Source organism: Corvus hawaiiensis, chromosome 28 (assembly GCF_020740725.1).
Source record: "Corvus hawaiiensis isolate bCorHaw1 chromosome 28, bCorHaw1.pri.cur, whole genome shotgun sequence".
Classification (NCBI taxonomy): Eukaryota; Metazoa; Chordata; class Aves; order Passeriformes; family Corvidae; genus Corvus; species Corvus hawaiiensis.
The window spans coordinates 3016507-3042767 of record NC_063240.1 but is presented as its reverse complement, the minus strand read 5'-3'; the positions used below and the strand labels follow the sequence as shown (position 1 = coordinate 3042767).

The 26261-nt window shown below is 58.7% G+C and overlaps 1 protein-coding gene across 10 annotated transcripts in view; it reads left to right on the top strand.

Moving 5' to 3' along the window:
- Positions 1-26261, top strand: part of TCF3 (transcription factor 3) — an 82739-nt gene that overhangs the window by 41729 nt on the left and 14749 nt on the right. For 8 of the 10 annotated variants that reach the window (XM_048288037.1, XM_048288034.1, XM_048288033.1 and 5 more), the window contains exons 4-15: positions 690-763; positions 1808-1904; positions 11230-11297; positions 14280-14409; positions 16018-16067; positions 21590-21692; positions 22243-22382; positions 22498-22624; positions 23505-23563; positions 24275-24353; positions 25345-25418; positions 26049-26252. In XM_048288037.1, coding sequence (XP_048143994.1) covers positions 690-763; positions 1808-1904; positions 11230-11297; positions 14280-14409; positions 16018-16067; positions 21590-21692; positions 22243-22382; positions 22498-22624; positions 23505-23563; positions 24275-24353; positions 25345-25418; positions 26049-26252 — 1205 coding nt within the window. The remainder of the gene's footprint in view (positions 1-689; positions 764-1807; positions 1905-11229; positions 11298-14279; positions 14410-16017; positions 16068-21589; positions 21693-22242; positions 22383-22497; positions 22625-23504; positions 23564-24274; positions 24354-25344; positions 25419-26048; positions 26253-26261) is intronic. The other 2 variants (XM_048288029.1, XM_048288036.1) reach the window with 2 other exon arrangements.

The window sequence follows — 26261 nt, the reverse complement described above, 5'->3', positions numbered from 1 at the left end:
GATTTCCCACCGCAGCCTGTGCAGAAACATCACAAACCCTTCTGCCCGCTCCTCTGCCGGTTTGGGCTGGATCCCTTTTTGCTGAGGATATTCTTGGGAGGGCTAAAGCTGGCAAGGCTGGGAGCGTGCTGTGCTGGCCCCACCTCCTCAGGGGGACCTCGAGGGGCTGCAGGAGCACCCCTGGACAGGTGGCTCTGGAGCGTTGGACCCCCAGCACTTCCCACCTGAGGATTTCGCCTCTGGGCACTCTGTGCTCAGGTGCAGTGCTGAACAGAGTTTGGTTGTGATCTTGCAGCACCATGGGCAAACTTCAAGTCCTGCTGGAGCATCCAAATGGATGCGATGTGGTTTTGGTTCATAGTTTAGTCCCTTTCACCGTGGGTGAGGGAGGTTCGTGGGTGCTCTCTGGAGTAAAGGAGTTAAAATACTTGTTTCTCCTCTTCCCACTGTCCCACGTTTTGAACCATTTCCAGCCTGTGGTGGGATTTGCTTTGAAGTTTGTGGAGTAACTCCCAGCGGGAGTGGGAAGGTGAGGAGGCAGAGGGGAGGCTCAGTCACGCCAAGTGGAAGTGGTTTATTAATGAAAATATTGTTTTGTTTGTAGAAGGAAGAGTTAATTTTACGAGAACACCTTTGAGGCTTTGCTGATAAAGCAAAGAGTAACCTTTGTTCTTCCTGTTTTTCGGTAGGCTTGGATGAAAGGCCGGGATCAGGTTCCTGGGGAACGGGAGATCAAAACAGCTCCACGTTTGACCAAGGAAGGGTAAGGACAAAGCACAAACACCCAGCTCCAACCAAAGCAAGCGGGGGCTTTCCTGGGCCTTTCAGAGCGTTGGGCCTAACCCTGCAACAGCTTTCCTTGCCCCATTTTGGACGTGCATCCTGGGAAGTCTGTAGGGTTTCCTCCATCCCCATCTCCCCAGGCTTTGCTGCCTTGAGGTCTCCTTGAGGTTCCTCCTCCAAAAACCTCTCCCAGACCTGCACTAGGATGGGCTCCTGTGGCTGCTCAGGCATCTCCCTCCCTGCACCCAGTGTTGGCGTGGGAAGAGGGGGCTCAGGGGGTGGGACAGGTCCCCAGAGGAGACACGGGTGGGTAGGTTGAGGGATCTGAGTGGGTTGAGGGATCTCATCTGATGGCAAAGCTTCCTGGGCACCCTCCTCCCAAGACTTTGGGAACCTGAGGAGGGAATCCCTGCAATCCGTCACCCTGTCCAGCCCTTGGTGGGGATGGAGAACTTGAGAAGGGTTTTGCAGGGAAGGAGTTGAGGCTGCAACACCTCATGACTGGGGCCTGAGTATGGGAAGAGAGAAACGCCATGAACTTCATGGAAATGGGGTTATTTTTGTTTTAATGGGTTTGTGTGATTTGTTTTTGCAATGGCACCTTTCCCTCCCCTCCGGTCAGCGGCAGAGCTGGGGCTGTGGTGTCAACTCTCATTTGTATATTTAGAATTTATATATTTATATAAATATATCTAAAAATACACATTTATATTTATCCAGCCTTTTCCTCACCCCTTCACCCCCTTGGTTCACGGAGGGGCTGCCTGGCTCTTGCCTGGCGGGTGCTGCCCAAGAGCTGCCAGGACATGGTGCCATGTCCCCTCCTGCCATGTCCCCTCCCAACACCACAGCCACTGCACTGTCCAGCTCTCCCTCAGCATGAGGATAAAATCCTTCCCATGCCTTTTTTACAAGGAGCCTTTGGCTTTGCCCCTTCCTGGGAGAGGCTGGCCCTGGCAGCCTCGTGTTTCGGGACTGGGCTCAGCATCCCCACGCTCCCTGTGACTGTCCCCTGTTGTCCCAGCAGAGCTATGGCGAAGGCCCCCACTACGGCGAGCACCGGGACCTGCCATCCCATAACAGCATCTCCTCGTCACCGTTCCTGGGAGCTGGACTCGTGGGTGAGTGCCAGAGCTGCCTGCCAGCTCCCCGGGGCAGGGGACTCGTGCCACTGGCTGGCCCGTGCTGGGGGGAGCGTTGGGACAGCGTTGCTGTTCCCTGTGCTGGAGCTGCTCCAGGTGTTCTCCAAGCTGTGGTCCAGGGGGGTGGTGTCCAGAGGGTTCCATCAGTGCCAGCTGTGCCAGCTGTTTTGTGTGTATGGTTATTCCCCTGCTTTATGGTGGCACCTCGAGGCAGTAGTAGGGATTTGATGCCTGCCAGGATGGGCTGAGTGTGCTCCTGGGAGCTGGGAATCAGGGGGGGAGAGATGCTCATTGTTAAGGGTTTATTAAGGACTTGGCATGACCCTGCTTGAGTGGGGAGATGGCACCAGCTGACCCCACTGTGGTCACTTCCAACCAGACCCGCTGGGTGACTGTGACCTGCGAGGGGCTGCTGGCTGTGTCCCAGAGCTCTGGGGATGCTCCCTTTGCTGCAGTAGCGTCTGGAGGGGCCTCTTCCCATATCCTGCCAGGCTCCAGCAGCCTTGCCTGGCTCCTCCATGCCCAGCTCCAGGCAGGCAGCCTGAGGAGCTCACAGGGACTGCCTGGGGACGGTGATCCTGCGTGACCGGATGCGTGTGACCATTCACCCAGATGCCTCTGCCAGCCCGGGGGTGGGAGGAGAGATAAGAGCAGAAAATATCCCTCCTGGAGGGCTTAGAGAGCTCTAATGGCATTAGGTCAGGAATTGGGGTTAGTCCTCCCCACCTTTGCCCACGAAGGGGTGGTTAAAGCGCTCCAGCCCACGCGGGAGGAGCGGGGCCGGGGCAGGGCTCGCTCGTGGTCAGAAGGGAGGGGAAAGAAGAGGGAATCGTGTTTGAAACAGAAAATCCCCCTAGCACAAAATCCCCCCTGTAGAGCTGGTGGCAAAGGGGAAGAGCAGAGCAGGGTTGTGCTGGGACAGGAGCAGCCACACGTTGGCCCCTCCTGGCCTGGCTCAGGGCTCGCTGTGAGCTCTGCTCCCCCCTTTCACCCCTTGTGCTGTTGGGGACAGTGCTTGGGTGTCCCGTGGGGATCCTGTGCAGGGGAGGAGCCTTTCTGAGCAGCTCCCCCTGTCCCTCTGCAGGGGAGGATCGTCCTTCTCTGCCCCAGGAGGATGTCAGTGGAGCACGGAGAAGGTTTTGGGTGGGACAGAGGAGCCCTGCTGCAGCCCAGCGGGGTTTGGAGGGGATGTGTGTGGGGGGGCCCAGCCCAGCCCAGCCCAGCCCTGGGGCCAAGGCAGCCTTGAGAGTTTCCAGCTGAGAAGGAGCTGCCTGGGGAGGAGCACGGAGGTTTCCCCTTTGATGTGTGCAGGGAAGAGCCTTTGGCTCCCTCTCAAAGCCAGGGCTCCCGGTCCCTGGCAGCCACCGCAGCTCTCCCTGCAGGCCCGGCCAGTCCCCGGCACGTGGAGCCCCCGTGGGCGATTCCCAGTGGCTCTGGAGCTGAGGGTGAGCGGTGGCCCCGTGGCCAGCAGGACAGTGGCCACACTCTGGCCCCAGGCTCAAGAGGCTGCGTCTCCCCAGGGGGGTCAGGGGCAGCACCAGGAGCTCCACCACTGAAACAGGGAACAGCCAGGGGGGGAACAGGGTTCCTCACATTTCCAAGACCCTTTTGTTCCTAAAATTGAACGTGGTTTAAGTAGAAAGCATCGATTCTGGGAGCAGGTTCCAAAATACATAAATCAGTTTTCATTGTAGAATCAAAGAATCCTGGAGTGGTTTGGGTGGGAAGGGACCTCAAAGCCCATCCAGTGCCACCCCCTGCCATGGCAGGGACACCTCCCACTGTCCCAGGCTGCTCCAAGCCCCAATGTCCAACCTGGCCTTGGGCACTGCCAGGGATCCAGGGGCAGCCCCAGCTGCTCTGGGCACCCTGTGCCAGGGCCTGCCCACCCTCCCAGGGAACAATTCCTGCCCAAGATCCCATCTAACCCTTCCTCTTTGCTCATGTGCTGAAAGGAAGGACACGGGGGAAGAGCAGGGGTGGGAGTTTCTCTTCCTCTTTTCCAAGCTGCTTCTGAAGACTTTGAGAGTGGCAAAATGCAAAGGGAAAGGGCGTGAAAATGGAATAATGCTTCTGTAAAAGCAGAAGAAAAATGAGAGGGAAAGGAGAGTTTGGGAAATGTGTCCCCTTTGCCAGGCCCTGGCTGCCAGCAAGGTGCCCCTCAGGGCGGGAAGTTCATGTTAATGGGGCGGTTGAGTGGAACCAGGGAATTTTAAAATTTGAGGAGGTGGAGGGAGCAGATGAGGATGAACATGTTGTGGTAGCTGATGAATGAAAGGTGTCTGAGACATCTAAGCCCTTCTCAGCATTTTCATCTCTTTCCCGTTCGACCTCTGTTTCTTCAAAGAGGATCAGGACCTGCGGGAAGAACCATTTTGGGAGCAGCGTGGATGCTCTGTGGTGGCAGTGGTGGGTTGGGCCAGGAGAGGGGGAGGCTGAGCTGAAAGGGCCCCCCAAAGTCAGCGTTGGCTTCCTGCACTGAGGCTCTGAGCAGTCAGGGTGGTGATGGCTCCTCCTGGGACCCCCACCCTCTGGATTCTGCGTTCCTGGAGTCTGTGCATGTCCCAGGGCCAGGCTGCAGCCCCCCATCCTCTGAGGATGGGCTTTAGGGACAGCGGGCACCTTCCCACAGCAGAGGGACACCGCAGGCTGGCAGCACTTGGTGGAGAAACAGAGCAAATGGTGATTTTTGGCCTCAATTTTCCACATGGAAAAGGAGGCTGTGCTCTGACCAGCCTTTGGTGGGCTGAGGAGCTCCTGCCAGCCTGAGCTTTGAAGCAGGGGTCACATCCCTTCCAGGGCAGAGCCTTCCCCTGTCCCTGCAGGCTGGTGGCATTTTGGGGCTCTGGAGATCCCCAGGGGGATCCCGGGTGCAGCCGGTGCTCCCCCTCCTGCAGGAGCCCTGTCACCACTCCGAGGGGTCTGGCAGGAGCAGGGAGCAAGGAGAGAGGCTGGGAAGCTGCAGGGTGGAGTGGCCCTCTGGATAAGGGAGCAGTGAAATGTATCCATCCAGATCTCTGCCCAGCGTGTCCCTGCGCTGGGAGCTGCTGCCACAAACTCCATGAGCAGCAAACTCCGTGGGAAAGGCAGGGCTGGAGGGATTTGCCTGGCCCAGGAGAGAAGGAAAGCTCTGAGTTTGGGGGGAGCAGGACACTGCCAGCACATCCCTGAAAGCCCCTCCAAGCTGCATCCCTGTCTCCTGCTCCTGTCCTGGTTGGGCCCTTTGGTGTCACCCCAGCCTGAGCCCTCCTCCCCTGCCCAGGGTCCCCGTCCCAGGGGCAGTGAGGAGGGGGCTGCGCAGCCCCTGGGGTGGAGCTGGGCGAGTACAAAGCTCTGATTTAGTCCCTGTTGTTCCCTGCAGTGGCCCCAGAGCAGGAACAGCAGCCAGAGGGATGGTCACTGCTCCTCACCCCAATCCAGCCCAGTCTTGGGGTGGTGACCTTGTGGCTCTCAGGGTGCACACCTCATCCAAAAGCAGTTTGAAGGGAAAAGCACTGATTTCTGTTCAGCAGTTGAGTTTGGGCTCACGGATGTTCTTTGGATGAGCAAAGCTTGGCTTTGGGAGGCACCGTCAGCACGGAGCCCAGAGGGGCTGCACTGGCACAGCACCTGGGGGGTGCTCCCCCCACCCAGGGCTCCCCCAGGGCTGTGGGGGATGCCCTCCCTGCTCTCATTAAGGGGACAGCATGAGGGGAATCTTCAGTCACTTCCCTCTGCCACAGCTTCAGCTCCTCAAGGTGATGGGGAAAACCAGAGCTCTCTGCAGGACTGACTGGGCAGGGAGCTCTGGGCTGTGTTGCACTGGATGGAATAACATAAATTTGTCAAAAGAAGAAGAAAATAAATTAGAAAGTGTCCAAAGGAGGGACACGGAGCTGGGGAAGGGTCTGAGGAGCAGCTGAGGGCACTTGGCTCGTTCAGCTGCAGCAGAGGAGACTGAGGGGAGGCTCCTGGGGGCTGCAGCTCCTCCCGAGGGGAGGCGGAGGGGCAGGGGCTGAGCTCTGCTCTGGGACAGGGACAGGAGCCCAGGGAACGGCTGGAGCTGGGTCAGGGCTGGGCATGGAGCTCAGGGAAAGGTTCTTCCCCCTGAGGCTGCTGGGCACTGCCCAGGCTCCCCAGGGAATGGGCCCGGCCCCGAGGCTGCCAGAGCTGCAGGAGCGTTTGGACAGCGCTCTCAGGGATGCCCAGGCTGGGGCTGTTGGGGTGTCTGTGCAGGGCCAGGGGTTGGATCAATGATCCCTGAGGGTCCCTTCCAGCTCAGGATACTCCAGGATTCCATGATTGTAAACCCCTGGATGGAAACACCATCAGTGCTCTGAATGAGAAGCATCCCCGGCTGCTGGGGGGGCTCTTTGAACCAGGTGAGCAGGTGCAGAACCAATGTCTGAGCCCTCCATCGCTCCCTCCTCTTGAGTTTTCCAGCTTTGAGCCTTTGGTGCTACTCCTGGAGGACAGGGAATGTCCTGGGGAGTTCTGATCTTCCCAGCCTGGGGTGGGGAGAGGTGACAGGAGCATCCCTGGCTGTCCTGGGGTGGTGCTGGGACACAGCGCGGTGACAAACCGGCTCGTCCCAGAGGGTCAGCAGAGTGAGGAGGGCTTTTCTGTCTGTTTGAAGTCACCAATTTCACATTTTACCATTCATCTTCAGTAGGGACAGGCAGGGAGGGGGGTGGTTAAACAGCGAGGAAACTGATAAGCCATAACAGATTTCTTTCTGGTAATTATTTCAGTAATTAGCTGCCTTTCAGAGCAGCGTTCCTAATCGGGTGGGTATTGTCAGCGCCTGTAGATTGGGGTCTTCCTGGACAATGGGTTTAATCAGGGGCTTGTTGCTGCTCCTGGTTTTTTAACTTCTTTTTTTCCTCCCCGTTTTTAATCCCTGGCTGTGTTTTGCCTCCCCTTTTCCCCTAGGCTGGAATTCTAATGGAATTCTAATGGAATTAGCAATGTGGGGCTGGGGGAGGTGCACGGTGGGTGGTGGCTGTGCTGGGGCTGGGGTGGTGTGGGGGCACTGGTTTTGCCAGTGGGTGCTGGAAAAACTTGCAGGCAGCATTTTAATACTTTTTCTCGGGCTGTCAAGTGCAAGGCCAGGAGTTGGACTTCGATGATCCCTGTGGATCCCTTCCAGCTCGGGCTGTTCCTTGACTCTGTGGTCTGTGAGAGAAATGGCAAAGCCATGAGTTTATTTAAAAGCAGTTTGCTGCGGTGGAGGCGAGATGCTGCCATGATCCAGGGTGCCAAAGCCAACCCCTGACACTGCCAGAGCTGGTGGGAACCTCTGGGAAGAGCAGTTTTTATTTTTCCACCTTGTTCCCCCCGAGCTCAGGGCAGCTGTGCTGTTGGGAGGAGTCGCACACACAGCGTGGGGGGTTTCTCTGGAAAAGCCCTGGGTGAAGGCAGGGCCTGGGGGAGGCTTCCCAGAGCCCCACACAGCCAGATCCTGCAAGAGGGAACATGCTGGGAGAGGAGAGAGGCTGGAAAGGGCTTCTTACGCAGGGCTGGAGGCAGCCAGGTGAGGGGCAGGAGAAGGAGCTGGCAGGGGGAAGGGCAGGGAGGGGGATGCCAGAAAGAGCTGGAAATGCTGAATGCTCTCAGCCAGTGTCTGGGGGCACTGACTCGAGGTGCCTCTGCTGTGCTTCACATCCTTTCCAAAGGAAACCCCCTTCCTCTCCAAGGGATTTATTCCCACTATCTTCTCCTCCTCCTCCCACAAGATCCCTCCATGCCCATCTGCAGGATTTCAGTAATTCTCTTGGGGGCAAGATGGCGTTTGGGGAGATTCCTGGTGGTTTTTTCTCACCCTGGTCCTTGCCTCCTTCCTGGGGCTTTGCCACCTTTCCTGGTTGGTGCCCTGGGCTGTGGCTGCCAGGGGGTGACGGGTGGATCTGGGTTTGCCACCTGTGCCATCTCCCTGCCCACAGAAACAGCTCCTTCTGCTGGCAGGTTCAGCCTTTCCTTGTGCACCTTTTGAATCTCAGCAGGCTTAGGTACATTCCAATCCAGAAAAGTTTGCCATTCTTTCTTCTGCCTTGTTTTCATAGACAATTGAATGTAAAATTTCTTCTGCTGAGTTTTTACTGTTTTTTTCCCTTGTTATGTGATGATGGAGGGTGCAGGAGCTGGGGCTGGCCAGGGCTGCTCTCTCTTTCCCAGTGTCCCCCATCCCATGGGGCACCTGCAGACCCAAGGGTGCAGCAGATGCTGAGTGAGAAATGAGAGACATCCAGGGAAGGTTGTGGGTTTGGAGCAGAGCTGGCACTGGGTTCAGAGAATCCTGGAAAATCATGAGGTGGAAGGGACCCTCAGGGATCATCAGTGCAGCCCCTGGCCCTGCCCAGACACCCCAACAACCCCAGCCTGGGCATCCCTGAGAGCGCTGTCCAAACGCTCCTGCAGCTCTGGCAGCCTCGGGGCCGGGCCCATTCCCTGGGGAGCCCGGGCAGTGCCCAGCAGCCTCGGGGGGAAGAACCTTTCCCTGAGCTCCATGCCCAGCCCTGACCCAGCTCCAGCCGTTCCCTGGGCTCCTGTCCCTGTCCCAGAGCAGAGCTCAGCCCCTGCCCCTCCGCCTCCCCTCGGGCGGAGCTGCAGCCCCCAGGAGCCTCCCCTCAGTCTCCTCTGCTGCAGCTGAACGAGCCAAGTGCCCTCAGCCGCTCCTCAGACCCTTCCCCAGCTCCGTGTCCCTCCTTTGGACACTCTCCAACAGCTTTGGACCCTTCTGATCTTGTGGTGCCCAGAGTGCCCCCAGCACTGGAGGTGAGGCTGCCCCAGTGCAGAGCAGAGCGGGACAATCCCTCCCTGGCCTGGTGCCCCCCAGGACACGGTGGCCCTTTGGGCTGCCAGGACACACCGGGGACTCAGATCCAACTTGGACCAACCAGGACCCCCAGGTCCCTTCCCACGGCGCTGCTCTCCAGCCTCTCGTTCCCAGTCTGTCCCTGCATCCAGGGCTGCCCCATCCCAGGGCAGGATCCAGCACTTGCCCTGTTAAACATCGCATGGTTGGGGATTGCCCAGTGTCCCTTCACCCTTCCAAAAAACATCTGGGGGCCCCCTGGTTCAGCCCAAGTTCTCAGGTGATGTCAGAGGCTGCTGGACGGGGTTTGGAGCACCTTGGGATGGTGGAAGGTGTCCCTGCCCATGGCAGGGCTGGAACTGGATGAGCTTTAGGGTCCCTTCAAACCCAAACCATCCTGGGATTCCATGATTCCCCACGCCAGTCACACGTGGAAGCAGCAGTGTGTTATCAGACGGGAGACCTGGCTGCTGCTGTCCAGCCAAACCCCCGTGGCATTACCCTGCCTCTCCTGTGCTTTAGGAGCAATCAGGAGCTGCCTGATGCCACAACCTGCTGAGTCCTTTGTGCCCATGGCCGGTGCTGCTGCGGCAGATCGAGCTCTTAAGCTCTTTTAGAAATTAGGTCATTTAGGAGATCCATCCCCTGACATTTTGACCTTTGTTTACTTAACGTTTAAGCCTCTGAAAGGAAATGGCAGCAGCGCCCAGAGCCTCCGGCTGTTGCTGGAGGTGAGGGAGGGGGAGGCTGCACCGTGCCAGGACCTTCCCATCAGGAGTGGGGCTCTGGGGCTTGGGGGTTGTACGGGGGGAATCCACTCTAAAATATTTGGGTTGAGTTCAAGGCCTCCATGGTAAGGTTTCAAAATGAGCAGCGTCCTCTCTCTCCCCATCTGGCACAGGGTGCCCAGAGCAGCTGGGGCTGCCCCTGGATCCCTGGCAGTGTCCCAGGCCAGGCTGGACATTGGGGCTTGGAGCAGCCTGGGACAGTGGGAGGTGTCCCTGCCCATGGCAGGGGTAGCACTGGATGGGCTTTAATGCCCCTTCCAACCCAAAGCACTCAGGCATTCTCTGATCCCTTGGCCCTGTGCTTCAAGGGGTCTGGTTTGAGGCATTTTGTTTCCCCTCCCCTCTTCATCTGCTCCCCAAAACCTCTTAGTGGTGTGGGGAGGGTCCTGCCAGCCCCTGTGTCGCCCCAGTGCATTAACCTGCATCTTAGTGGCCTCAGGGCTGGCTTTAGGCTAAGCAGATTGGCAAAATCCTGCCCCTCCCAATTTTGCTCACTAAGCCAGACCGGAGGCAGGATGTGATCTGTGATCCCCTTTTCGGGAAGGGTTTGGGGGTGGGGGCTGCTGGAGTGCCTGTTTCCCACTGGAAGTGTGTCTGGCTTTGCTTTAGGGGGATGGAGAGAATCCCAAAGGACACTGTTGTGCCTGCAGCTGCTCTGGGCACAGCACAGAACCATTCCCTTCCTCCCAGCCCTGTGTCCTTTGCTGTCCTGGCACCCCTGGGTGCTGCTGGCTGAGGCCATGCTGTGCCCAGGGCAGTGACCATGAGGCAGGAGAGTGCCAGGATGTTTTGGAGAGGGAACATCCCACCAGGGGGCTGGGCTCCTTTTTTTTGGCCCTTCAAAACTTTATTTTCAGCTGCATGTGTGCAGGGTGAGGTGGGTGTGAGAGAAGCCCTTGTTGATGCTGAGTGCCAGGACAAGGGGGAATGGCTTCCCAGTGCCAGAGGGCAGGGCTGGATGGGATCTTGGGCAGGAATTGTTCCCTGGGAGGGTGGGCAGGCCCTGGCCCAGGGTGCCCAGAGCAGCTGGGGCTGCTCCTGGATCCCTGGCAGTGGCCAAGGCCAGGCTGGACATTGGGGCTTGGAGCAGCCTGGGGCAGTGGGAGGTGTCCCTGCCCATGGCAGGGGTGGCACTGGATGGGTTTTAAGGTCCCTTCTCCCCAAATCACTCTGGAATTCTCTAAAGTTCCCAGGGGCACATGGGCACTGCTGGCACGGGGCTGTTCCCACACCGATCCCAGCGGGCAGCGATGCCCCGGCTGTGAGGAACCCGCAGGTTTTGGGAAGTCGAATCTCCCGCAGGAGAGGGGAGGAAGGTGCCCCGTGCCCGGTGTGGGGCAGAGCTCAGCTCTCGTGCGCTGGGATTGCATTTCCTGTTGTCTCAAAGCGCTCCCACAGTCTGGTCACTCGTCCTGGCCCTTGGTCTGCTCCGGCCCTGCCTCTGCCAAGTGCAGCTGGCCGGGTCTCCGCTGTCTGCGGGGAGGTTTTGGCTCGGGGCTGACCCTGCCAGTTTCCATGGCCACAAGCACTTCCCTGCGCTGCTGCAGCTCCGGGCTTTTGGTGTTTATGGACCAGCTCTCCCAGCAGCTCCTGTTTCAGCAGGAGCTTTTCAGGGCTGTCCCTTCATGGAGGGCAGAGGTGCTGCCTCATGGGAACAGGATTTGTCCACCCCCTCCACTTCCTTCTTACCCCAAACCTTGTTTTTTCTCTTCTCCTTCTGCAGGGAAGAGCAGTGAAAGAGCCTCATACTCCACGTTTGGAAGAGACACAGGGATGCCAGGACTAAACCAGGTAATGATAAAATGCAGTGAGATTTTCTGCTTCATTTACTGGCTCCTGAAAGTGAGAGTCTGGTCCTGAAAACCAGACTGCATTTACATCCCATCTCTGTGCACGGGCTCCTGGAAAGCCTCTGCTCTGCTCCAAAACCTCTGTGGAGTGTTGGGGGTTCATGCTGGTGTGTGTTGCTGGCTCCAAAGAGTTGTCAGAGGTTAGAAAATGTTGGTTGTAGCAGCCTCTCGCTTCTTTCCCAAACTTCTCCAGGCTCACTGGTTTTGTTGTTGTTACTCCTGGTTTGTGTTTGATCAGCCGTGACCCAGCCATGCTGCCTCGCTGGGGAGTTCCAGGGAGTCAGATCCAAGCAACACCTTCCCTGTGCCAGGCTGGCCGTGGGCAGGGGAGCGTTCCAGGAGGCTCCTTCCCCCTCCCCTGCCTGCCCTGGGCTTTCCCTCTCCCTCTCCAGCAGTGTCTCCCAGTTCCCTGGGCAGGGAGGCTCTGTGGGGTGGCTCCTGTCAGTGACTGTCCAGTGCAGCTTTGGCTTCATTGTGAGGCTGTAGATGTGGGACCTGCAGCAGGAGCTCTCTGTGCAGCTCTGGGGCCCAGCATCAGGACGTGGAGCTGCTAGAGCCACTCCAGAGGAGGCCACGGAGATGCCCCAAGGGCTGGAGCCCCTCTGCTCTGGAGCCAGGCTGGGAGAGCTGCAGGTGCTCACCTGGAGAGGAGAAGGCTCCAGGGAGAGCTCCGAGCCCCTTGCAGGGCCTAAAGGGGCTCCAGGAGAGCTGCAGAGGGACTGGGGACAAGGCACGGAGGGCCAGGACCCAGGGAATGGCTTCCCAGTGCCAGAGGGCAGGGCTGGATGGGATCTTGGGCAGGAATTGTTCCCTGGGAGGGTGGGCAGGCCCTGGCCCAGGGTGCCCAGAGCAGCTGGGGCTGCCCCTGGATCCCTGGCAGTGTCCAAGGCCAGGCTGGACATTGGGGCTTGGAGCAGCCTGGGACAGTGGGAGGTGTCCCTGCCCATGGCAGGGGTGGCACTGGATGGGCTTTGAGGTCCCTCCCAACCCAGACCACTCTGGGGTTCCATGATCTCCACAGTCCAGGAGGGGACCTGGCACAGCAGAGCCACCTCTTGCAGACACAGCCCGGCCCCGTTGGGTCACCCCACGTGAACCCCGGGGCTGTGCTGGGGGGAACAACTTTGCTTCCTGTGGGGAATACCACAGGCGTCAATCCGAGCCCGGAGCGCAGTGGAGCAGCCCTAGATAACCTTCCCTGCTGCCACCAGCATCCAGAAATAGCTTTTTGGGAAGGAGCAAGCACCTCCCTTTGATGTGTGGCTCCAAGTGCCCCCTCAGTGCCCAGCGTGGTCCTGGGGAAGCAGTCCCAGCACCGGAGCCAAGGGAGGAGTTTTGGCCGGACAACTTTTGTTTTATCCATGTACACACACACATATTACATGTTTTAATTTTACACAAATTTGTCATAATTTCCTCCTCTCTGAAGTGAGGATGTTTCCTTTGCTGGAGCAGCTGTGCTGGCTGTGCCAGAGTGGATTTCATTTACCACTGAAGCTGCTCAAAGAAAACCGGGCCCGGTGCCAAGTGTTGCTTTTGGATGTGGTGCTTTTGCTGGGCTTTCGTGGAGGAGGGGGAATATAAGGTAACAGAAATGGGGGGGCAAATGGCCGGGAGAGGCCCCGGGAGAGGCGGGCACAGGGCTCGGGATCAGGTGGCAAATCCCACTTGATGCAGAGAGGAGACAAAACCCCCTTGTGGGGGTGGGGGGAGGCCAGCAGAGCCTGTGGCCCCCAGAGCAGTTGTTGCTTCTGGCTCCAGTTTGGGGGAGTGAGGAGGGTTGACTTTTTTTTTGTTTGTTTTCGAAAAGATGAAGAATTGTCTGGTGGAGATGCCCTGGATGGGGATCAGGTTCTTCCCCAAAAATGCCCTGCTCTGGGGCAGAGCTGCGGCTTCCCCCTTGTTTAACCCTGAACCATCTCTTGGGGCATCCCCAGGGAGAGGAAATGGGAAGAAAACCCCTTTCTCTGGGAAATTGCCTCAAAATCCCAGTGCCTCCCCTGCCTGCAGGAGGAGCAGGGCAGCAGCTCCCGGGGTCCCTCCGGGTGCTTTCCTTGGCCGGGCATGGAGCGGGTCTGGAGCGAAGGAAACCTGAGCAGTGGAACAGATTGCAGGAATGTCACCAGCTGTGAACACACAAGCTCCTCTTTCCCTCCCTGACCCCTTTCTGGAAGAGATGGAGTTTGGAAGCAAAGATTTTTCTTTCCAGTTTCTCAAAAGCCTGAAATCCTCCTTTATTTCCATGTGTTGCCCTCGGAAGATGGGTCAAAACTGAGCTTTTGGGCCTTCAGGGCCCTTTGCCAGCCCGGTGCAATTCCATGTAAATACACTGAACTTCCTCCGAGCTGAGAGGGGCAGTGCTGGAGGAGAGGCTCCGTCCCAGGAGGGAGCACCCCGGGCTCCGGCTCCCCCGGCTCCGCTGCTTCCCAACGTGCCCAAGGTCAGCCGGGATAAACACGAGGGAGGAGTTTCCTGGCTTTAGAAAGAGGGATTTGGCTTTTCCCTGATAAAACTCAGGAGAAAACCACCCTGGGCAGTGGCAGCACCGTTCCAGGGCTCTGGTCACGACGTGGGCTGGTGACGTGGGGCTCATCCTGCCCTCCTGGACATCAAGGTGACCATGGGACCACGCTGTTCCCCCCACATGGCACCTGCTGGTTTGCATCCCTGGTTTGCAGAGGTTCCTCACTGGGGTCCAGCAGGAAAGCACAAGTTGAAAGCCCCTTTTGTTCCCCCACACCTATTCCCCCACCTCCACCCCCATATTTACGGATTTGCTTTCCCTCCTGGCCCCTTGGCTCGTGTTTATTTTTCCCCTCAGCTGAATTGGTGTGAAGGTGACTCAAAGCAGCTCTGTTCTCTCCCAGCGAGTCGTTTTCCAGTGTAATTCCATGGAAGGGCTTTTCTCTCTCCTTGTTTGCAGCCCGGTTTCCTGCCCAGCGAGATGGGAATCGCCAGCCCCAGCACGCTGTCCCCCACTGGGGGCAAAGGGGGGTCTCAGTATTTTTCTTACCCCAACAATCCTCGCAGGAGAGGTGCTGAGAGCAGCATAGGTGAGTGGCTGCGTGTCCCCCGGGTGCCACCACGCCGCAGGGTTGTCACCTGGGCAGGTGCCCTTGTCAGATCTGCCTTTGGGAATGAGGAGCTGATGCTGGGAATGCGGGCGTTGATGTTGGGAACGAGGGACTGATGTTGCCATAGGTGCACCTGGCATGAATTTGGCATTTGCTCTTTGTTGGGGAGGGAATGCATATAAATACCTCTTATCTATGTAGAGATATCTAACTTCAACAAAGGGGTGCTCAGAGGCAGGTGCAGTTTCCCTCTTTCTGGAAAATGCCAGATTAGCTGAAAGCAGCAAAGCTTGAGGTTCTTCTAAAAACACCTCCAGCCACACTGCACATCACTCGTCCTTCCTGGAAAACCTTGGGCTGCCTCGGAGGCTGTTTCCGTGGCTGGTGACCCTCCTGGAGCTGCAGCGGGCAGGACTGGCAGGAGCAGGGCGTAGGAGGCAGCAGGAGGTCCGGGCACTGTGCCCTGGGACTCAGGGAATGTTTGCTCCAGGAGCTCTCCCTGCCTGCTCCGGGGTTCCCAAGCAGGACTTGCCCATGTCTGGATCGACCTGGGAGTAACTTTTACCACAGGCTGGGGTCAGGTGTGAGTTTAGCTTCGGAGGGAAGACAAGCTCCACTTCCCCAGAACTTGTGTTTCTCGTCACAGTTCCCCCTGCAGCCTCCAGAGCCACTTTCCTGCTGCTATTTCGGGCTTTCCCCAACAAGTGAAACCAGAAGTGACCCAGTGATGGGTGCATTTTTCAGTGCTTTTCAGAAAAAGGCACCTACTGTGGTGCTGCCACTTCAGCCTGGAAAATGATTCTTTAGCATTCTGTGGGGTGAATTCCTGCTCTGGAGGTACATCCCAGCTGAGTCCCTGGCTTGGCAGGTTGCTGTTGTTAGCACCCTGCACCCCCCAGCCAGGGCTTTCCTTAATTATGAAAAATAATAAAGAATAATTATGAAAAAAATAATTAAAATAGTCATAAAAATAATAATTAGGAAAAATTGAATTCTAAAAAAATTTAGCCTGTGCTTCCCCTTGAGCCACTCCTGGGTGTTTCCCTACCACCTCCCTGAATTGTCCCCTTCCCCCAGGACACTGCGTCCCCCTCCAGAGCTGGAACGGGAGGGATGGGCTGGGGTCTGTCCCTGGGAAGCACATCCCTGCCTCCTGCAGCAGTGAAGCTTTCCCAAGTATATCCCTGTATAGGGAGCAAATGAAAATACAGCCCAGCCCTACACGTGTTCCCTTTCTGCATCCTCTCTCTGCAAACCCACTTCAAGTTAAAGTGTTTCCCAAAAAACCCCAATGAGGGGTTATAACATTAAATGTTATTACATTTATGGGCTCAGTCTCTCCCAACAAGCCCTTGCTGTCCTGGGATCTCTGTGTGGCTGTGAAACCTGCCCCCAAAAGGTGCAGACGAGATTTGGAGGGGCTCATCCTTGGACATTTTCACTGTTGATGCTTCCTTGGCCATGGGACATTTGGGATCTCAGCCCTGTCAGTACCTGCAGTTTCCAACCCCGGAGACTTTTGCTGCAGCTCGTTTTCCCCTCCCTGTAACCCCTCTGAAAACTCAGATCCTCTCTTCTCTAACACAGATGGACAGCCCAAAAAGGTTCGGAAGGTGCCTCCTGGACTCCCCTCCTCGGTAAGTGGCAGCAGCTCCTTCCCCGTTTCCCTATCCCCTGGGAGCCATCCCTGCTCCCTGTGCCACAGCGCTGCAACCCCAAACATCGAGGGCTGAGCTTTTAGCGGGACGGGGAAGGGTTTCCCGTTTGGGAGAACGGGGAAGCTTTGGGAGAGCTGGGTGGGGAAGAAGCCCGGGGCCGTGGCCTCGTGCCCCGCAGCCTGGGCTGGGTTTGACGTCGTGTCGAGAGTGAAAGGCGAGCCCGGGGCTCGGGTGTCCTGCAGCAGGGGAAGGGGAAGCGGCGCAGTTGTGCCGGGGGCAGGCAGCTGAGCCCGCTCCAGGTGTGCGCTGCTTTGCAGGAAAGCTGAGCAGCCTGCAGGAATACGCTGTCCCCGCTCCCGCGGCTGTTCGGGGAGTGAACTGAACAATGTCTTTGTGGCTGGGAGTAATGGGATCTCCAGGAAAGCTAATTGGGGCGGGCTGGAGGGTTCCTGCAGGAACACTGGAGCTGTCTGGCGGCCGGGGCTGCATTCCTGGCTGGAATGTTTGCGTGCTTGGAGGGGGACGGTGCTGTCCCATTGAGCTCTGTCCCATTGGGCTCTGTCCCCAGACCAGGGCTGTGCTGAGGATGTGCCCTCACTCCCTGCCAAAGCTGCTGTGACTCTCTCCCATTCCCAGGGAACACCCCATCCATGGGGGAAACCCCGTGCTGTGGCATTCCCTGACCACTCGAGCAGAGCTGTAACCTCCAGCACAGGCTCTGCCTTTGGAATTGGACCCCGAGGTGCTGGGTTTGGAGGATAGAGGGAGAGGAGGGTACCGAGGGCTTGCCAGGTTGGGCTCGCCGACCTGGGGGTGTTGGAGGGTCTGTGTGGATCCGTGTGAGGCAGAAACCAGCTCCAGTTGCACCAAGAGTCTGTGTTTTTACAGGGAAAACCTGCTCGAGTCACAATCCATGTCGCTGCCTCGAGTTTCTGCGTGAAATTTGGGAGTGTTAAACCCCAGTCGACATGTGGGGAAAACATCGCCCCCGACAAATGGCCTTTATTGGCCTCGGATTTCAAAGTGCTGGGGCTTGGCCCGTCCTGCTGGCAGAGCCCTGGAGGGCCCTGATTCCCACAGGAGGGGCTGCTTGGCATTTGCCACAGCTCAGCCCCTTCCCCGTGTCTGAGTGACACCTGCACAGCCTTTCATAGGATCATGGAATGGTTTGGGTTGGAAGGGGCCTCAAAGCCCATCCAGTGCCATCCCTGCCATGGGCAGGGACACCTCCCACTGTCCCAGATTCCTCCAAGCCCCAATGTCCAGCCTGGCCTTGGGCACTGCCAGGGATCCAGGAGCAGCCCCAGCTGCTCTGGGCACCCAGTGCCAGGGCCTGCCCACCCTCACAGGGAGGATTTTTTCCCCAACATCCAGCCTAAATCTCCCTCTTTGCCCTGGCTGTTGCCTCGGCTGCCCCTTGATGCCAGAGCTCCAATTTCCAGAGCATGGGCTGGTTCTTGCCTCTTTCTCTCACCCTCCCTGTGCTGGGAGCTCCGGCTTCCTGGTTTGTTTTTGAACTTCCACACCTGGGGAGACAGATCCGTGCTGAGGCGGCAGGAGAAGTGTGAAGCAGAAGGAGTGGCCTCAAAGGCAGCGGATCAAAGGCTCTTTCTTGTCTGACTCGCCCATGCAGGAGCCCGCCCCGTGTTATCGCTGGACCCCGTGCAAAATAAATAGGTTAATCAGCATCTTATTAAAATGAAGTGCTTTAATCTGTAATTCCCGAGCTGCTTTGAAAACTCGCCGAGGTCAGCGGCTGCAGGAGCTGAGGGTGGGTGGGTGAGCAGGGAGTGATGCCAAAGGCACCGAGAGGCACCAGCAGCGTGAGGGGGTGCAGGGGCTGTGAGCAGCGATGCCAGGCAGGGACAGGCACAGAGGTGCCTGCACTGGGAACCCAGGGCCTTTGGGCTGAGGGCTTTTGTCCCGAGGAGGCCACGGAGATGCTCCAAGGGCTGGAGCTCCTCTGCTCTGGAGCCAGGCTGGGAGAGCTGCAGGTGCTCACCTGGAGAGGAGAAGGCTTCAGGGAGAGCTCAGAGCCCCTTGCAGGGCCTAAAGGGGCTCCAGGAGAGCTGCAGAGGGACTGGGGACAAGGCATGGAGGGCCAGGACCCAGGGAATGGCTTCCCAGTGCCAGAGGGCAGGGCTGGATGGGATCTTGGGCAGGAATTGTTCCCTGGGAGGGTGGGCAGGCCCTGGCCCAGGGTGCCCAGAGCAGCTGGGGCTGCCCCTGGATCCCTGGCAGTGCCCAAGGCCAGGTTGGACGAGACTGGAGCACTCTGGGACAGTGGAAGGTGTTCCTGCCCTGGCAGGGGTGACACTGGATGGGCTTCAAGGTCCCTCTGAACCCAAACCATTCCACAATTCTACGCAGTAGGTGCTGGGTTGGGGCTGCCCTCAGGGCATGGAGCCCCTGGGAGTCTTCCTGCAGCTCAAGAGCTCCTGGCCGTGGGCTGCTGTGTCTGGGCACAGGATCCAGGGCTGGACGTGGCCCCACATCGGCGTCGGCGCCAGAGGAACCCAGGCAGGGATTTTGTGCAAGTCGGTTCCTGCAGGGTTTTGTTGCCACAGTGAGTTCAGTGCCTGGGAGCTGTTTCAGGCTGTGCATTCTCAGTCTGGTCACTGCTCTGTTTAGCCTCAGTCTGCCCAAAGTCCCACCCCAGCTCCTGCATTTAAGCAAGAAAAACAGGGAGGAGAAAACAACCCAAGACCACAAAGCGCTGCGAATCCCAGCGCTGGGGCTGTTGGAGCGGCTCTCACCGGCCGCGCTGGCAGATTTTAAGCGGAGGAAATGACCTCACCTGGAGGTCCCCGAGGCCGGCGGCGGCGTGAGGGCTGGGGCAGGGCTGGGGCCGGGCTGGGGAACGGGCTGGGGAACGGGCCTGGCCCTCATTTCCAGCTGCCTGCAGCGCCCGGCCCGGCCCCGCACACGGCTCCGTGCAGAGAAGGATGGAGCTGGCTTTTCACAGCCTCCCCTGCGCTGGGCAGCAAAAGGGAAAATCAGAAGGGGTCAGGGCCAGGATTGTGGTGAAACTTGGCCCCCAGGATCCAGCAGGAGATGTTGCGGGGGTGGTGGAGCAGGGTGGATACACGGCAAGGTGAACTCCCTCCCCCCTGCTCTGCTTCGCACCCCTGGTCCCTCCATCGCTGCGATTTTACCCCCCTTGTTTTCTCGGTGGGTTCCTGGCTTGGCTGTTGGTGCAGCTGCCGGGCGCCTGGCCCCGAGCCAGCCCCTGCCAGATGGCGCGGGGCTCTCAGACGTGCTGCACTCCATTCCCTGTCCCGGCTCCCGCTATTTAATCAAATTATAGGAAAAGTCAATTTGCTGGATTCCCGTTCTCCGCTGCCTCCCCCATCCCCCCCCAGCCCACGCGTGGCTCCCTCTGCCCACAGCACCCGGCAGCAGCCTGGACCAGGGCCTGGAATTCTCTTTTTTGAGCGAGGCACAAAGGGCAGCTGCCAGTGTGTCAGGATTTGCCCTTCCCCCTCTCTCTTTTTTTTTTTTTTGTCTTTATTTTACAAGCTCCCTGTAGAATCACAGAGTCATTAAGGTTGGAAAAGCCCTCTAAAGGTCACAGAGTCCAACTGTTCCCCAGCACTGCCAAGGCCACCACTGACCCACGTCCCCACGTGCCACATTCACACATTGTTTGAACACTTCCAGGGGTGGTGACTCCACCACTGCCCTGGGCAGCCCCTTCCAGTGCCTGACAGCCCTTTCCATGAAGAAATTTTCCCAATATCCAGCCCAAACCTCCCCTGGCCCAGCCTGAGGCCGTTCCCTCTCCTCCTGTCCCTGTTCCCTGCGAGCAGAGCCCGACCCCCCCGGCTGCCCCCTCCTGTCAGGGACTTGTGCAGAGCCACAAGGTCCCCCCTGAGCCTCCTTTGCTCCAGGCTGAGCCCCTTTCCCAGCTCCCTCAGCCGCTCCTGGGGCTCCAGCCCCTTCCCAGCTCCGTTGTCCCTTGTTGGATTTCTGGGGGGGCTTTGGGGTAGTGTTTTTAAACAAGAAGAAGCCTGGCAGCGGCTGCCCAGGGCCATGGTGGAGTCACCATCCTGGAATTGTTCTAAAAACGTGTGGATGTGGCACTTGAGGACAGGGGTTAGTGGTGACCGTGGTGGTGGTGCTGCTGCTTTGATGTTGGACTTGATCTTAAAGGTCTCTTCCAACCTTAAGGATTCTCTGATTCTGACTTTTATTTCCCACCATCAATTTTGCCCCTTTTTGCTGGTGAGGACCAGGGCTGGAAGGGAGCAGCTGGCTGTGGGGAAAAAGAAACTCAGGCAAGTTTCCTTCCCAAAGAGAACCGTGTGTGCCAGGCAGAGCCCAGCCCCTGCCCCACCTCTGCTTTCAGCTGGATTCAAAAAAAATGATTATCGGTTTCAGAATGAATCAAAGGGGATGAAAATAAGCTGTGACAAAAGTTCTCACATCATTCTGAGTGCTATTTCAGTTTCTTTGAATGCCGTTTCGGTTTCTTTGCGTGTTGAATTTCTGCTTTAAAAAAAGAAAAGTCTGTTTTTGTCCTGGCAGAAGCTGATTTTCGGTCAGGGCTTTCTAGGATGGGTTTGGTTAATTTAGAAGGGAAGGAAAAGCTTTTTCTTCTGCTTAATGTTCTGTTAAATCACAGAGCTGAGCAGTGCTGCAGAAATCTGTCCCAGGAGCTGTCCAAGGGCTGTCTGAGAGTCGTCCCCTCCCCTGTGACAATGCCTGTGAGGGGCTGCTCAGCCCCCCCGTGCCTCAGTTTCCTTTCAGCCTGGTTTCCCTGTGGGCTTGGAGCAGGGGCTGTGCTCGGGAGCCTGGCACAGGGCAGGGTTGGCACAGGGGGGTCCTGAGGTGCCCGCTGCCCCCGCCCAGCCCGTCCCCCTGGTGTGGGGTCACTGCAGCAGTGGTGGCTTTTGTGGTTACCCAGAACAAGTTATAACCATGGAAAACGGAACTGGAGCGGAGTCGAAACTTCTGCTGGAGCCGGGCAGGTTCTGGGGACCACAGAGGGTGACAGGAACACAGAGGAGCCCTGTGCCCTCTGCCCTGTCCTCTGTGCCCTCTCCTCTGCCCCCTGTGCCCTGTGCCCTCTCCTCTGTCCCCTGTCCCCTGTGCCACCCCCTGCCATGGGCAGGGACACCTCCCACTGTCCCAGGCTGCTCCCAGCCCCAATGTCCAGCCTGGCCTTGGACACTTCCAGGGATCCAGGGGCAGCCCCAGCTGCTCTGGGCACCCTGGGCCAGGGCCTGCCCACCCTCCCAGGGAACAATTCCTGCCCAAGATCCCATCCAGCCCTGCCCTCTGGCACTGGGAAGCCATTCCCTGGGTCCTGGCCCTCCAGGCCCTTGAAAGGTCAGTTGAGTGAAGCACTTGCTGCTCTGTTGTGGTGGGAGAGGTGGTCAAACACTGCTGAAGTTTGAGGTTTGAAGTTTAAGCTGTGCAGGGTTGGGGGCAGCCATGGTGAGGATGTGGGGCCGTGGAGTCACCAAGCCCTTCTCTTCAACCCCTTTCCTGCCCCACAGGTGTATCCATCCAACTCAGGTGATGACTACAGCAGGGATCCAGCTGGATATACTCCCTCGAAACCTCCCAGCACTGTGTATCCTGGAGCCTTTTATATGACAGGTGAGTTATTCCTCAGAGCAGGGGCAGCTTTGCCCGTTATGGGCCATGGGAGGGATTGCAATATGGAGGGGGCTCAGGGCAGGAGTGTGTGAGAGACACTGCAGTCCCAAAATCATGGAATCCTGGAATTTCCTGAGCTGGAAGGGGCCCTCAGGGATCATCAGTGCAGCCCCTGGCCCTGCACAGACACCCCAACAACCCCAGCCTGGGCATCCCTGAGAGCGCTGTCCAAACGCTCCTGCAGCTCTGGCAGCCTCGGGGCCGGGCCCATTCCCTGGGGAGCCTGGGCAGTGCCCAGCAGCCTCGGGGGGAAGAACCTTTCCCTGAGCTCCATGCCCAGCCCTGACCCAGCTCCAGCCGTTCCCTGGGCTCCTGTCCCTGTCCCTGTCCCAGAGAGTTTGTCCTGATTTGCTCAGTGGGTGATGCTCAGCACAGGCAGGACATGCTGGGGACAGTCCCAGCCCCTCAGCCAGGGCTGATTTGTGTCCCCCCGGGGGCTGGGGGCTGCCTGCCGGTGTCCCTGCCCCACTCAGCTCTGGGTTCTTTGCAGATGGACTCCATAACTCGCCTGACCTGTGGAGTTCCCCGGGTGCCATGAGCCAGTCGAGTTACGGTGCCATGCTGGGCAGCTCCTCGTCCCCGCTCCCGCAGTCCAGTGGCTTCAACAGTTTACATCAGCATGAACGCATGGTAACGTGTCCCATGGCTCTGGCACCTCCTCCCCTGGCACCTGGGTCCTGCCCTGGCTGCCAAAGCCACACAGCTTTCCCAGGGCCCCTCTCACCGCTCTCCCCCTCCCTGCCAGAACTACCAGCTGCATTCAGGAGAGGTGAACGGCGGACTCCCCTCCGTGTCCGGCTTCTCCTCAGCCTCCACAGCGTACGGAGTGTCCAGTCACACGCCCCCGATCAGCGGCACCGACAACATGATGGGTATGGCCAGTCACCAGAGTGACCCCCTGGCTCCGCGGCCGGGCACAGCTCACCTGGAGAGCCAAGGCTTGTGCAAACCTGGTGCCTGAGGCATCCCGTGCACCCGGACACCTTTGGTCCCTCGTGTGTCACCTGTGCCTGCAGTCCCTGCCCGGGGAAGAGGCACAGCGAGGTTCTTGCTGCTGGAGCACCCGGGTGCTGGTCTGGGGGTTTACACCTCGTGGGGTGGGTCTGGGAGGAGCCCAGGAGCTCTGGCCTTATCTCCTGGAGGTGCTGTGGCTTAGATGAGTTGCGGAAGGATTTGTACCTGTGTGAAGCTGCTCCCCTGGATCCAGAACGGGAATGTTCGTGCTGTGTTTGATACCAACGTTAACCCCCAGTGCTTTAATCTCTGACCCTGCTGAACCTGTTACAAAACCTGCTACTGAAATAGCTCGTGCTCCCCAGGAAATGAGGATCCCAACACAGATTTGTAGAAAAACCCTTGTTTTTCTATGGAGAAGCAAGTTTGGGATTCATAGACTGAAAGTATCATTAAGGTTGGAAGAGACCTCCGGGATCATCCGTTGGTGTTTGGGGGGGTCTGAGATGCCCCATGGCGATGGCTGTACTGCAGCAGAGATGTCTGATTGCTGTTGTTGGCACTACACCTCCAGCCCAGAGCTTGGAGAGATGTCCCTGCAGCCCCCTGAAGGCTGCCAAGAGAAGGTGCCCCATGCCCCAGCTGCTCCGAGCTGGACAAACATTGAATTTTCAAGCAAAGCACTAAAAGCAGAAAACTTCCACCCCAGAGCAGGTGACTCCAGAGAAGGTCTTGTAGGGTACTGTGTCCTCTGGGGTCTGGGGCCTTGGCAGTGACATCTGTGTCCTCTCTTGGCAGGTAACAGAGGAACCACAGCCGGGAGCTCCGGAGACGCGCTTGGGAAGGCTCTGGCCTCGGTAAGAGCTTGGGGTGGTCCTGACCCGCTGAGGGTCCCTGCTGCTGCAGGGACCCTCTACCCAGCAGGGAATATGGACACATGCTGTGAATGCACCCCAAATCCAGGGCAGCCTCTGAGGGAGGGTTTTCCCCTCTCTGTGTGCTGCTATCTCAGTCCTGGTGCCTTTTGGTGGATGGGGAAACTGAGGCACTGATGGGGAATCTGAGGCAGTGCAGGCTGTGGTGGCCCTGCAGCCCCATTTCCAGCTTCGTGCCCTCCCAGCCTGGTGCTGCTCTGCCAAGACCACCCTACAGAGACCTCGTGGCAGGACTTGCAGGTCCCAGTAGTCCTTGCCCTGCATGTGCTGGTTCAGACTGGAGGGCACTGGTCTCACTGGGTTACCAGAGAGTTGCCTCTGTCCTGTTCAGTGATCTTTGCACGGTGGCACAGGGGTGCTGGCAGTGCACCCTGCAACAATTCCTGACAGCTCCTGCTTCCTCCTGAGAGGGGACCTGAAGGGCGGAGGCTGCACTCAGGGGTGGTGACAGTGGGGACAGAGAGAGGCCCCGGGGTTATTGGGGGAACTGGGGGGAACTGGGCTTGGCCTTTGTGCTGGCTGTGGGTTTGGGGAGGGAGATGCCAGCGGGGTGCCAGTGGGTGGTGGGTGCCACTGGGAGGGGACAGCTAGCTCAGGGTGGCACTGCTGACCATCCCCCTTCTGTCCCTGCAGATTTACTCCCCCGACCACTCTAGCAATAACTTCTCCTCCAACCCCTCCACCCCGGTCGGGTCCCCACAGGGCCTCGCAGGTGAGTGACAATGAAAAGGGTAAGAGGGGGCCGGGTTTGCTTTGGGGAGCTCCCAGGCAGCGAATTCCCCAGGTCAGACCCAAGTCCTCAGCCCAGGGCTGGCAGCAACCCCAGGACCTTCTCCTGCCCTTCCTGACCCTGTCCCTGAGTGCCCCATCTTGGAGAGGCTGTGGCTGGATTTGCCTCCCATGGGAGAAGCGCAGCGAGAACTGGGAAGCCACCAAGTGGTTCAAACCCATGTTCAGCACATGCTGAAAGCCCATTCCTGGTCCCCTCGGGCAGCTCAGGTCCCGCTGTGCCCAGCAGAGCTGGTGCCCAGGCCCCCTGTGCCTGGGGTGCAGCATAACCTGGCCCCGAGGTCACAGCGAGTCACTGAGACCGGGGACGTCTGGACACCTCCTGAGGTGTGAAGGGCTGAGCCAGAGCAGAGCCCGCAGTGCCACGCGGTGCCACAGTGTCCATGTGGTGCCACAGTGTCCATGCGGTGCCACAGTGTCCATGCGGTGCCACAGTGGCCACGCAGTGCCACAGTGTCCATGTGGTGCCACAGTGTCCATGCGGTGCCACGCAGTGCCACAGTGTCCATGTGGTGCCACACAGCTCTCTGGTGGCCCATGTGGTGCTGTGGTGGCCCATGAGCTGTCAAGCAGTGCCATGGTGGCCTCTGCAGTGCCACGGGGAATGGTATGGGGCTGTAGTGGCCCATGCAGAGCCTGTGGTGCCACAGCGGCCCGTGCAGTGCCATGGTGGCCCATGCGGTGCTGTGGTGGCCCGTGAGGTGCTGCAGTGGCCCATGCGGTGCCACGGTGATCCATGTAGTGCCATGTGGTGCCACAGTGGCCCGTGCAGCGCCGTGTGGTGCTGATGTGGCCCGAGCAGTGCCCGAGCAGTGCCGTGCGTGGCGCGGTGGACGCTGCAGTGCCCCAGCTGCCAGCCCCATCTAGTGGCCGCCATGGCCGTGGCCGGTCCCCAAGCCTGCGTTTGTCCCCAGGCTCGTCGCAGTGGCCGCGGGCGAGTGGAGCGGGTGCCTTATCTCCCAGCTACGAAGGGAGCCTCCACACTTTGGTGAGTGGCACCAAAAATTCCAGCTTCTCCTTTTCTCTCTCATCCCTCGGGGCCTGGCGGTGAAGGGTTTTTGGGTGACATCCTCTCCCCTGAACGCCTGGGATCAGCTGGTTGGTCAGGGGTGGATATTGGGGTGGCAGCAGCTGAGCAGAGCCCGGTGCTGCCTCCCTGGCCTGGAGTCCCCCAGCAGCCTGGCACCCTCCCCCTGGCCCCAGCCCAGGCCCATCCCGGGCTCTGGCCCAGCCAAAGGGATTCCTGTCAGGTTTCTGCCTCCCTGCCCTGAGCAGTTCCACTCGTGTGGCCCCTCGTGCCTTTAGGTGATGGCACTGACTGGGGGGGTTATTTCTCTCCATCCCTGCCCTGTGGCACCTGAGTCCAGGACTGGCACCAGCCACTCTGCAGTGCAGGGCAGCAGGAGGCTGCTGGCTTTATGGGAATGCAGTCATGGAATTGGATTGGAATCATGGAATGGTTTGGGTTGGAAGGGATCTTAAAGCTCACCCAGCTCCACCCCCTGCCATGGGCAGGGACACCTCCTACTAGACCAGGCTGCTCCAAGCCCCCTCCAACCCTGGACACTTCCAGGGATGGGGCAGTTAACACAGACCTGTCTCTGTCCTGCCCTTCCAGCAAAACAAAATGGAAGACAGGTTGGACGAAGCCATCCACGTGCTGAGGAACCACGCCGTGGGCCAGACCTCTGCCATGCCCAGCAACCACGGGGACATGCACGGGCTGCTGGGCTCAGCACCACCCCACAGTGCCGCCGTGGGCAGCCTGGGCCAGGCCTTCCCCGCCTCGGTCATGGCCCTGGGGAACAGGCACCCGAGTCTGGTGAGTGTG